Below are 11,432 nucleotides of genomic sequence, written 5' to 3' on the forward strand. Positions count from 1 at the left end.
CCCCCCCCCTCAACTTTAATTGTCTCGACCCCCCCCCCCCCCCCAACTATTAATTGTTTCACCCCCCCCCCCCCCCCCAACTAATTGTCACACCCCCCCTCAACTTTAATTGTCTCACCCCCGGCCCCCCCCCCCCCCCAACTATTAATTGTCTCGCCCCCCCCCCCCCCCCCCCCCTCAACTTTTAATTGTCTCACCCCCCCCCCCCCCCCAACTATTAATTGTTCACCCCCCCCCCCCCCCCCCCAACTATTAATTGTCACCCCCCCCCCAACTATTAATTGTTTCCCACAGGACGTGCCAGAACCACTAGCAGTAGCAAAGGGACAGTTGTACAACCTAGCAAGAGAGAAGCTGTACCAGCTGGGAGTCCTGGTGGGTCATGTGGGGACTGAGACCCCACTTTCAGAGAGTGACATTGAGAATCTCTTGGCTGGTACGTGTCTTTTTTGCTAATCTAATTTTACAGCTACACAGTAAAATTAGCTTAGCATTGGTTACCAACAAGTCAATGACATAGCTATACGTATCCTTTCTCCGTACACAAGCTTGTGGCGCTGTTCCGACAGGCACCACGGGTTTTAGCATGTAGCATTCTTTTACTTACTTTTAAAATTCTACAGGCTATCTATAAATATGATAATAGTGATAATATACCATGTTCAATGTTCAATACATTTCGGCCCATTTTATATGTTTGTTTGCTGTACATTTGTATATTTGTTATTTTGTGAAAGTTTCAAATCAAATCAATCATTTGAATTAACCCGCCCCCCAGGAGCGAAGAGAAGTGGTAACAGGCGCGGAAGTAGTGCGGAGACCAGACCCTCCTTTCCCAGCCCCGGCTCCAGCATCACCTCTGATCTCCAGAAGATTCTCACTGACAAATCATTTTTCCACAAACAGTATATCGACCTGTGTCAACTCTCCATCGTATCGTTTAAACAGGGTTCCTGGACCCACCACGCTCAGCTCATCATGATGCGACAAGCTCTCTACTTGAGACATAGGGGTGAGTTGTGGGGGTTTTTATATATACACAATTTGTTGGAATATTGTAAAGTTATAATATTGAATGCTATGCCCCGCTGCCTCTTTTATGCTCATTTTGCCCATCTAATTGTAAAACATTCTATGAGGGTAATCCTTTATATTTATACATCTTGAATTAATAAATAAACATCTTGAAATAATAAATAAACCAATAACCACATTAAATTCATTCAATATGTTGGAATCTTTTGTTGTAAAGTTATAATTACAATATTGAACACTCTTTTTCAAATATGCTCGTCACCAGCTAGTTCATACATCTTGAATTGTTAGGAAACTCAGCGTAAAACATTACGCAAGATTCATTGTAAATTAATTGTCGTGTTAAGGCAACGTTATATACTACACTATCGAATAAACCAACCTGAGAGCACTTAACCAAATTTGGCAAATTGTTCAGCTTAATTGCGGTGTTTTTTGTCTCTAAATTTGCCACACATTTTGGGCAGGTGTGGAATCGCACTATTTGAAAAATATTACTACACACTACATGTTACCTCAGTACTTTACCCATAAATTAATAACAACATAAATTAAATTCGCAAGTCAAACTCTGTGAAAACAACTCTTTTTCACGCAGGTATACAAGCTGAATGCCTAAACGCAGAGACCCACCTCAGAGATGTTTGCCACGCTTACTACACGCAGGGATGGCACAAGCTGGCTGCTTACTCCAGAGTTAAACTATGTGATACTCAACGTCATCTCGGTTAGATATTTTATATGGTTTTATTTTGAACTTGAAGCTTCTCTTTACATTTTCTATTGTTTTTATCTGGCCGGTGTGCCATTCTGGGTCTCGCTTTGTGTCTTGTAGCCAACGTCACCAATAAGTTGAATCAGATGACATTATCAGACCAGTGCTTGCTTCACGTCAGTATAAACAACGTACTCAGACATCACAACACCACAGTCGATATTATCGCATTCCAGACGAAAAATGTGGCGGATCACATATCGGCACGTAAGAGATCGCGTGTCAAGACGTCACAATCGCATACCCAGCGACATCCGACTCTGCTGGGTCATTGGAGCTGGTCTCCAGTCTTGTGACCATAACGTATCGGATGTGTCTGACAAGCATTCCAGACTAGACGTGGTGCTTGTCAGCCGCAGTTACCAGTATAAAAGGTGGAAAACACAGATAGCAGAATATCATTTCTCAAACTCTCATTCCACTAACAGAACAACTAGCAAACAACCACAATGCAGACTACCAGCAAGCCATTCTTCCTCCCTGGAATGTACCAGTATCTGGGAAGTGGTCCTGAACCTCAGTTCTACACCTCTCCTCTTCCCTCTCCTCCACTGTCTACTGGTTCTCCTTCCTCCTGCACTGTCGGTGATCTCAGCGAGGACTTTTCGAGCGGGTACGACATGGTGCCTTCTCTCCAGCCTCTCATGGACATGAAGATGAGCAATCTCTATAACCTTCCCTTGGGACAGCTTATGTCTTCCCTCTCTCGTCCTACACCCGACAACAACATCTCTGTCAGATTAGCTGGAACCCGTTCTGAGAAGACACCATCTTGGGAACAACATCTCCCTGGACTGCCTACTTTCGGAGAACTTCCTCTAGTTCCCGATCTCTCTCTTTTGTCGGACCTACCCGACCTAGCCACCCTCCCTGGTCTGTCTTCACTAATACCCACTCCTTACATGTCAGCATCAATGTTACCCTGCTCCGCTGATTCTATGGTCCCTAACGTGAACTGCTCAGCGTTCTCGTCTACCTCCATTTCGCCCTGTCCATCACCACCTCCCTGCAGCAGTCCCTCCACCAAACCTCTGTCCTTCACCCAGTCCCACTACTCTCTTCCCTCACACACCCAGTCCAGAGCCGGACCCCTGAAATCTGACCGAAGGAACAGAACCAAGTTCACTGCCGAACAGCTGGAGTACCTGGAGTTGGAGTATCATAAGTTGGAGTTCGCGGTGGCAGACAGAAAGATGGAGATAGCTAAAGAGACCGGGGTACCTCCCAGGACTATTGCCTTGTGGTTCCAGAACAGACGAGCTAAGGACCGACGGGATCAGATGAAGCGTGCTCAGAACTACAGTGGCGAATTGTAGTGGAGATTCAGTTGTTTTTGTTTGTCGTATGTGTATAGTTTTGGTAAACGTAAAGGTAATTTTTTTAATAGTAATAATTTAAGTAATAATTTAATCTTTAAGTAATAATTTAATTTTAATAATACCAGACAATATTTAAATGTTTTTTGTATTAAGAATCTGTGATAGCGATAAATTCTATTATTTTTAACTTGCTTGATCTGAAAACCCGCTTATTTAATTTCGCTAGTCCATGACTATTGATCAATAATCAGTATTTATAAACATATTATGACTTCTTTATCAAATGCCATTTCTAACAATTCAAGTTCGTCCCACAAATTTTAAAAATTTGTCCCTTCGTCTACAAATTCCATTTCCAATTGTGCTATCAATTACAATGTAGTCTGAGGTCAGCGAAACACCAACTTGTAGTGATCATTAATCAACTGTCTCAATCAGCTCATATTCAGATTACATTCACACATATAGTTGAACAGCACGAGATAAGTGGCAAACAAACTAATTGACTTCAAGTTCGTCGTTTGGGATCGGAATAATAGATTGATAACCGACCATTTCGGGTCCGGCAGCCAACCCCAGACCGATCGGTTCCTAGTCCCGGCTATTCTAACCCACGTGATCTGCCTAACTTTCCTCATTTATTCTCACTAGTAGCAATGTCTGATATTATCTTTGGAATATAGAAATATTTTTAAGTCTCCTATCCACACCACGTTCTTTATTCAGAACTGCTGGAACGAGAACTAGTGACATGCTGTCATCTGAGCTCAGAACAGGACCATATCACTCAAACAGACAGACAAAGATACAGTGAGCGTTTGATGGAATGTGTGGAGAAGTTTAATGGAACTCAAAGAGAGGATCAAATTCTAGTTCCTTTCAACCCCCTCTTCCAGGTCGGTTTCTTATCTCTAGTTACTGAATGAAAATACTTTTGGTTAAACTAAAGCTTCAATAGTTTGTTCAATTCAAGAATGGATGAAGGCACTATGCTTATTTTTACGCTTGGGATAGCACAACTAACAATGATCATCTGTTTGCAGTACGAATTACTAAGTGATGACAATGAGGCGTGTATCGTGGCATTTGAAGATATAATCAGAGTAAAAAACAAGATCCTGATTAAAATGAAAGTTCACAACTGCTCCACTGAGCCGATACCCAACGCTGTGGTTAGTTTTACTATATTTTCAGTTTTTCGCTTAATCTGGTGCTTTATCACTCCAGATGGTTTTCGAACCATATTCGGTGTTATCACTACTCACTAGAATAAAGTAAAAGCAGTACATCAACTTATGTAATATTAAATAATATTATTGGTTCAAGACAAGTAGAAAACCCACTGTATAATCATACAGGTAAGTATGAAGCTAGATACTGGTAAAGAGACGCTGAACAGAAGTAGATCCCAGATATCTGCAGATATCAACGACTTCTCAATGGTTCCTATTGAGAGCAACTCTTCAGATCTAGATGATGGACTGTACGGTATATCCCTGAAAGCCGAGACGGAGCTTATGAACGATGACTCGGAGAGAAGTGAAACAAGATATACAATGATTCTCTCTTCTGATCTTACCGAGCTAAAGCCAGGTCAGTATTGTAGTGCAGATATACAATGATACTCTCTTCTGACCTTACTGAGCTAAAGCCAGGTCAGTATTGTAGTGCAGATATACAATGATACTCTCTTCTGACCTTACTGAGCTAAAGCCAGGTCAGTATTGTAGTGCAGATATACAATGATACTCTCTTCTGATCTTACCGAGCTAAAGCCAGGTCGGTATTGTAGTGCATGAAGTTACTCGACACCAGAGGCAATATATAAGTGCGGTGCGCAATCACAGTATTGATCTCACACTGCAATTTTTTGCACCCTCGGCCGCTATTCTTTCTATCAGATTAGTGCACTTTCTGACACTGTAGTGTGGATGGTTTTATCCGATTTTTGTAGATTTTTATGGAGGTTTTTTTTTTTAAATAAATAATTTAAAGAGAGGCTGGGCCTGGTTGGCCCACGAGAGGATAGCATATGAATGCTTTGCCTACCTCTGGGGTATGGCAGTCCTGTGGGAGGATGCCAGTGGAATCAAGATGTGTAATCAAGGATGATGGTAAGTGTTGTGGGGTGTGTCATAGATAAACGCTTAAGTGGTGGTTGAGTGTGGATTTTATGGAGGTTGTATCATTGTAAAACGTACATTGTGACAGTCTAGATGGCGAAATATTTTTGAAAATGGTTCTAACACAGCTTTGAGAATAACAATTACATTGGGTGAATAGATTAGGTGAACAATTACTATGATGCAGGCAATTATCTGCGCTGATCCAGCATTCTGCATATGTAAGTAGAGTAGTTTAATTGCTGATTCATACTTAATAGTTAATGGTGACTCGATAGAAGTCATGTTTTGCACCCTGAGCAAAATTTATTGTAGTTGTACAACAAATATGATCAATAACGCTAATTTTTCCTTATTGGACTTTATTTTTACGGACATAAGTTAAAAGTTGCAGATGCCAGATGCTACAAGTTAAGCCCTAGAGTTCATTTTAATGTCCTTTCATTTTAATATCCGTTCGCATTTTGGCGAACGTTTTGAATTGTAAGTAAATAGACCATTGAGCAGTCGCGTTTATTTTAATGTCCGCTCAAAATTATGCCCGTTCATATTATTTCCGGTGGCGCTAGGATAAAATAACACCCGAAAAGCTATCCGATAAGCTCAGGCGGAGCTTTCGGACTGTAAGACTGAACAACTTGAAACGTTGAAGAACGCCGTTAAGACATTTGTTGTTGACTCACTTAAAACACAAACGTACCGTTCAATCGTGAAGAATTCACGGCCAACTGAGTAAGTCATCAGCTCAGAAACGCTTAAAAGCGTAGTAAAACGTGTTGTTGAGGAACCAGATATCAGTCGCAACGTCATTGTATTTGGTCTTTCAGAAGGGAGCGATAGCGAACTCATTGACACAGTTAGCGAGATTTTCCAAAATATTGGACAGAAACAGAAGATCGTTGAAGCGTACAGAATTGCCAGGAAATCTAAGGACAATTCAGTTACAGCATCATTGATAAATGAGCTTACGTTATTCGCTTAAGTTATTGCAAAATGGTCATTGATTCCAATAAATATAAAATAAACTCCGCTGTGCCGTGCGCTTATTTACTAATTCTGTACTCGCCTGCGTACACTGTACAGCAGGAGCAGGCCTGCAGGCATCGTGCTACATGCGATTTTACAAAAAATGTTCGACTTCAAGTTAGACTTTCAGTTGTTGTACTGTAATTCTGTATTCGTATTGAAACGTGCTTACTTGCAATGATGTTGATGTAGTAACGTCACTGAGAGCAGGAGTGATGTGATAAACTTGCACAGGGGCTTCAACTTCAAGTTTCTTCTTGGGTAGGACAACAAAAGGTTCATTTAGACTGTCGGTGAACTTGTCCATCGTAGACTGTGCCGTCAAAGCTGAGAGAGCTCGAAGTTTTATATTGATGATTCTGATTTTCCTGTAATAGTTTCAAATTACAAACAGCGTAACCAATTTGACAAGAAATATAAAGTTTAAACACAAAATATTAAGTAGTATATATTATATATAGAACAAATAATGAATATCAGTCACGATTGGCAATTATCCACATCGGACATGATCGCTAAACAGAAACTGATTAGATATTAACAAATCGGAAAAATCACTTGGATATGAAGTTTATGAACGGATAGTATGTACGTATATTGACACCAAATATGAAAACATAAAAATATGCAACTTACCCAGTAATAGTAGGTGAAATTCTACGAACTTCGGACTTTTCTGTGACATCGTACAAAGCAAGCAGGTCGACAGCAACAGGACGGTAGAACTCAACAATCGAAAGTTTTTTCTTCCTACCAGTGTTAGCTTCTTCGACGAGAAAGAGTAAATGTGATAAAACATGACGTAGCAGAGTTGGACGACAAGTCACAAGAGAATTGAAACGATCTGGTTTAACAAAATCTTCAAGTTTCATGGTGGGCTCAAAAGTTCATAAAACTGGTGTTATTGATGCAGATGGCGTTGTTTTATTTATAGTTATATATTTATTGAATATTGAGGCTAATTGTGCATGGGAATTGTGAAGCAAAGATATTGGGCACATCAAACGATTTTTTTGCAGGGCATTGGAACTTCGGTAACATTAATTTAGTTACCTTGAACAATGTATTAAAAGTGTCTATTGATCAAATTAACATCATGAGTTATGTCGTTTAATAAGCTTAGGGGCTATTAAGGTCCAAATTGTTACGAAGCTAATTGTTCGATCAACCGCAAGTTACATGATTATAACAGTTTAACACCCCGTCATGGGTGGGTAGCACTAGCACCAATTTGTCACTAAATGGCAATTCCAGAAAAAATGAATCCATGGGTTCTAATTATTATTAATAGTATTAGTATCATAGGTAAATTCTCGTGCTTACTCATTACACAAGAAGAATTTATAGCGTGATGAATGCAGATTAGCATATAAAATTCACATGGCATGACCCAATTCATGATAATATTATGTTAGTATGATTCATTACCTTGGGACCTCAGCTTTAAATTGCAGTATTTTGGCATCCCCCTGCATGTTCCAACAGGAAAATAGCTATTCAATCAGTCAGAGTAGAATGTAGATACTGCGATCTCTGATATATATACAAACATAGCCCGAGCTGCGACTGTTCACCACTACAATTAGTACATGATAGTTAAGTGTCATCAAACAAATGATACGACGTATTCCAGGGTGATCTGCTGAAGACTCAACTAGTTTCGGCCTTTGAGGGCCATCCACAGGAGTGTCACCTCAAATTATTTGTTATATAGTAGTGTTATGTTGAAAGTATTCCGGGGCGATTGTGGCTACAAAACTCGATATTGGCTTGTTTTTTCCACCTCAACGTCAGCGAAAGCTCTAACGATTAGTACATACTACATACCTCAATACACATTACGGCCGGTTTATATTACCATGACCCATGCGATCCTGAGGGCTATAATTAGTGAAAGGTGTTATCACGTGATCTCCGTCACATGACTTCTATCGAGTCACCATTAAGTATGAATCAGCAATTAAACTACTGCAATTACATATGCAGAATGCTGGATCAGCGCAGATAATTGCCTGCATCATAGTAATTGTTCACCTAATCTATTCACCCAATGTTATTGGTTTTCACAAAGCTGTGTTAGGACCATTTTCAAAAATATTTTGCCATCTAGACTGTCACAATGTACGTTTTACAATGGTACAACCTCCATAAAAATCTACAAAAATCGGATAAAACCATCCACACTGCTGTCAGTTGTGTACAATGAGATAAGATTGACAAGCTGACAACTATGGTTAAGGTCTAACGTTTTTGTGAGGTAACTTTAACAACATCGGAAAGAAAGAATTGCCTTGAATTCCTGATAAAGATCAGGAAAAACACATTTATAGAACAATGTTCTTCTAAAAACTGTTCTCAAAAAGTTCGCACTGACACCTTTATGTTGTCTCTGCTCGAGACCTAACCATTAAAAGAATCTAAGCAGACTAAGCACCTTAACCACATAAAATATGTATATTATTTTACCTACTCCTTTTTAGAGTTAAAACTATAGGTCCTCGGCATTTCGACAGCTATCGAATTGCTATGATTTATTATTACTATTTAATATACAACATGAAACGGGTATATAACTAAAAAGCATTCGCACATCAGGAAGTAACAACGTATCTATGTCCGTCCTGCCGTCCCACGCAGGTCTCTACGGAGTCTCCAGTCTCCAGATCCAGGTGGGCTGTGTTATCTTCAGACTGAAGTCCCCGGTGGTGCCCTCCTGGCTGGAGGCGGTGGAGGTGGACATGGAAGCGTCTGGGGTGAGTGTAGAGGTGGTTCAGCCAGCTGCTGGGGTCTGGTTATCTGATAAACAACAGGTTAGAATTACTCTCTTTCCAACTCGGTCAACAGGTTCAACCTGCTGCTGGGGTCTGGTTATCTGATAAACAACAGGTTAGAAACTTTCTTTCCGCCTCGGTTCATCCTTTAAGCCGTAGTACATTTATATTACATTACACTGGAGCTTACGCAGTCAACACAGTGTAATTTCATCCAGTATGCGCCGCGTACGGCTACATAGGCGCGCGGCGCAGACTGGAGGAAATTACAGCTCGATTCAGTGTAATGTAATATGTATGTCCTACGGCTTAAATTTAATACACAATTTTAAACTCTCTTTGTTGTGATACATTATTTTTCTTTGTGGTTGTGTTGGAAGTTTCACTGTGTATACCTAGTATTCCTTATTTTTCATATAGGCTGACGTTTAAAACCTCCCAGTTCTGTACTCTAGCTATCAATACTGACAAAGCTAACGTTTAAAAACCTCCCAGTTCTGTACTCTAGCTATCAATACTGACAAAGCTAACGTTTAAAAACCTCCCAGTTCTGCACTCTAGCTATCAATACTGACAAAGCCTTCCACTCGTTGAGTATCAGTATCAAAACTGCGACTGCTGGACTGGATCTAATCCCTGTGGAAAATGGAACATACTCTATAGAGGTATGATTGTGATAACGTTAATCCAGTGCCTCTACGTACTTGTTTGCATTTATCAGTGTGAACTTGAATATTGAATAAAAGTCTACGGATTTCCCTATTGAGTGTCTACAAGTTCTGTATTTAACGATCTAATCTATCTTTTTCAATTCAGGGAGAAGAAGAACAAGGCCTGTTCACACTGCAGAAGACCGGGGAGACTTGGACTCTTACTTTACCAGCTCTACTTTCAAAAAGCTAATCCACTTACCTGTACCAATGATATGTGACAGCAAAGAGTACTTTTGTCAGCATTTGCTTGATATATCCTGGATAGCAGGAAGTATCTCCCTCCTCCTCACTTTCTATCAACCTTTCCTCGTTCAGACAAAATACAGGTTCCAGGGTGAGCTGATGTATCTTATATCTGAGTGTACTTCTAATCTACCCACCGATATGGTCTTAACAGGGTGTCACCTGGAGAACCCTGGTTCGTTCAAGAGTATCATGCCCTTTGCGGAGAGGAACTTGGTGCCAAAACAAAAGTATTGTTACATCTGGAGTATGGAAAAGTCTGCTGGCACATTTCCAAAAGAAGCTAAAGTTGAGTTGGAGTACAAGTTGCCAGGTTCAGCTGAGTGCTACTCTTTCATCTCTCCTGTTGAGATTCGTCCAAAGGACCCTCACTTTTCTGTGTCTCTATCCTGTCTGACCAGCGTACCACGTGAGGGTGAAACGTGTATGTTCGAGGTTAACATAGTGGCTCAGAAAACTGTAGCTTCCAATCATACCGAAGATAAAAGAATCTGGAGGCTGCTTTACGGCGTTGATTCTCAAAACGGGGAGTGGGCCGTCTGTGGGTACAAGCGGCGTCAAATAGATATCGTTGAAAAGGTGACTTTTAGAGTAGAGCTGCTGGCACTCACAAAAGGGCTGCTTGAATATCCTAAAATCTTACTATGGGAATACAAAGATCCTCAACTCCAAACCACTGGTAACAGTCGTGACATGCTTTACATCACGACTGACGAACCTGACACCTCTGGAGAACTTAAGTCGTTGTCCTCCAGAGAGTCAGACCCGCTGATGGTACGATCCCCGAGTACCACGAGGAAGCGATCTATGACCACAATGCCTCGGGCAGAGAAGGTGGACTACACGGGGGGCAAGGAGCGGATGAGGGTGGTGAGCTCGATCGTGCTGAACACTTTGACGAGCGAGAGTATCGCGGAAATCCCCCCTCACAGGATGTGCCTTTATAATGCACTGTCGTTGGTGGAAGTGTGCCCAGCATAGAAACATTAACTTGCAAAACTTTGTGGTAGATATTTAAAACTTCAGATCTGTCTTATTGTTGTGGACTTTATACCACGATTGATAATATAGATTTTGCAGAGAATACCGGATACATTTTAGGTTGATCCGAGAGGCCACAAGTTTTGTATATTTTCCGACATTTTAGAGCGAAAGGCTGAGCCTAGATGGTCAACGGCGAGTTAATGATGGTTGGCTGATTACGTAAACTCTTCTTTAAGGGGGGGGGGGGGGGGGGGGGGGGGGGGGGGACAATGGATATTTTTTTGTGAAACTTGATTTCGAGATAGCAGTTGACCAAAAAACTAGGACCAGTGACCAAACTTTTGAGGGGGTCCCGGACCCCAACCGCCAAACGGTGCCCGCGGGGCAGCCACACCCATATTTGGTCCAAATTAGGCCTAATTTAACCAAATACCCTTAACATG

The 11,432-nt window shown here is 41.1% G+C and overlaps 1 protein-coding gene across 2 annotated transcripts in view; it reads left to right on the plus strand.

Annotated features, from left to right (window-relative positions):
- LOC134821246 (trafficking protein particle complex subunit 10-like) overlaps positions 1-11,216 on the plus strand; it is a 107,784-nt gene extending 96,568 nt beyond the window's left edge. Inside the window, exons 12-21 of one of the 2 annotated variants that reach the window (XM_063831951.1) lie at positions 295-436; positions 779-1,012; positions 1,634-1,762; positions 3,856-4,025; positions 4,173-4,301; positions 4,488-4,722; positions 8,874-9,046; positions 9,123-9,164; positions 9,598-9,714; positions 9,866-11,216. In XM_063831951.1, the coding sequence (XP_063688021.1) occupies positions 295-436; positions 779-1,012; positions 1,634-1,762; positions 3,856-4,025; positions 4,173-4,301; positions 4,488-4,722; positions 8,874-9,046; positions 9,123-9,164; positions 9,598-9,714; positions 9,866-9,952 (1,458 nt within the window). In that variant the 3' untranslated portion in view covers positions 9,953-11,216. Of the gene's footprint in view, positions 1-294; positions 437-778; positions 1,013-1,633; positions 1,763-3,855; positions 4,026-4,172; positions 4,302-4,487; positions 4,723-8,873; positions 9,089-9,122; positions 9,165-9,597; positions 9,715-9,865 lie in introns of both variants that reach the window. The other variant, XM_063831949.1, reaches the window with a different exon arrangement.
- Positions 11,217-11,432: the final 216 nt, after the last annotated feature.

The sequence above is a fragment of the Bolinopsis microptera genome, chromosome 9, assembly GCF_026151205.1.
Source record: "Bolinopsis microptera isolate Bmic1 chromosome 9, MBARI_Bmic_1.0, whole genome shotgun sequence".
Lineage (NCBI taxonomy): Eukaryota > Metazoa > Ctenophora > Tentaculata > Lobata > Bolinopsidae > Bolinopsis > Bolinopsis microptera.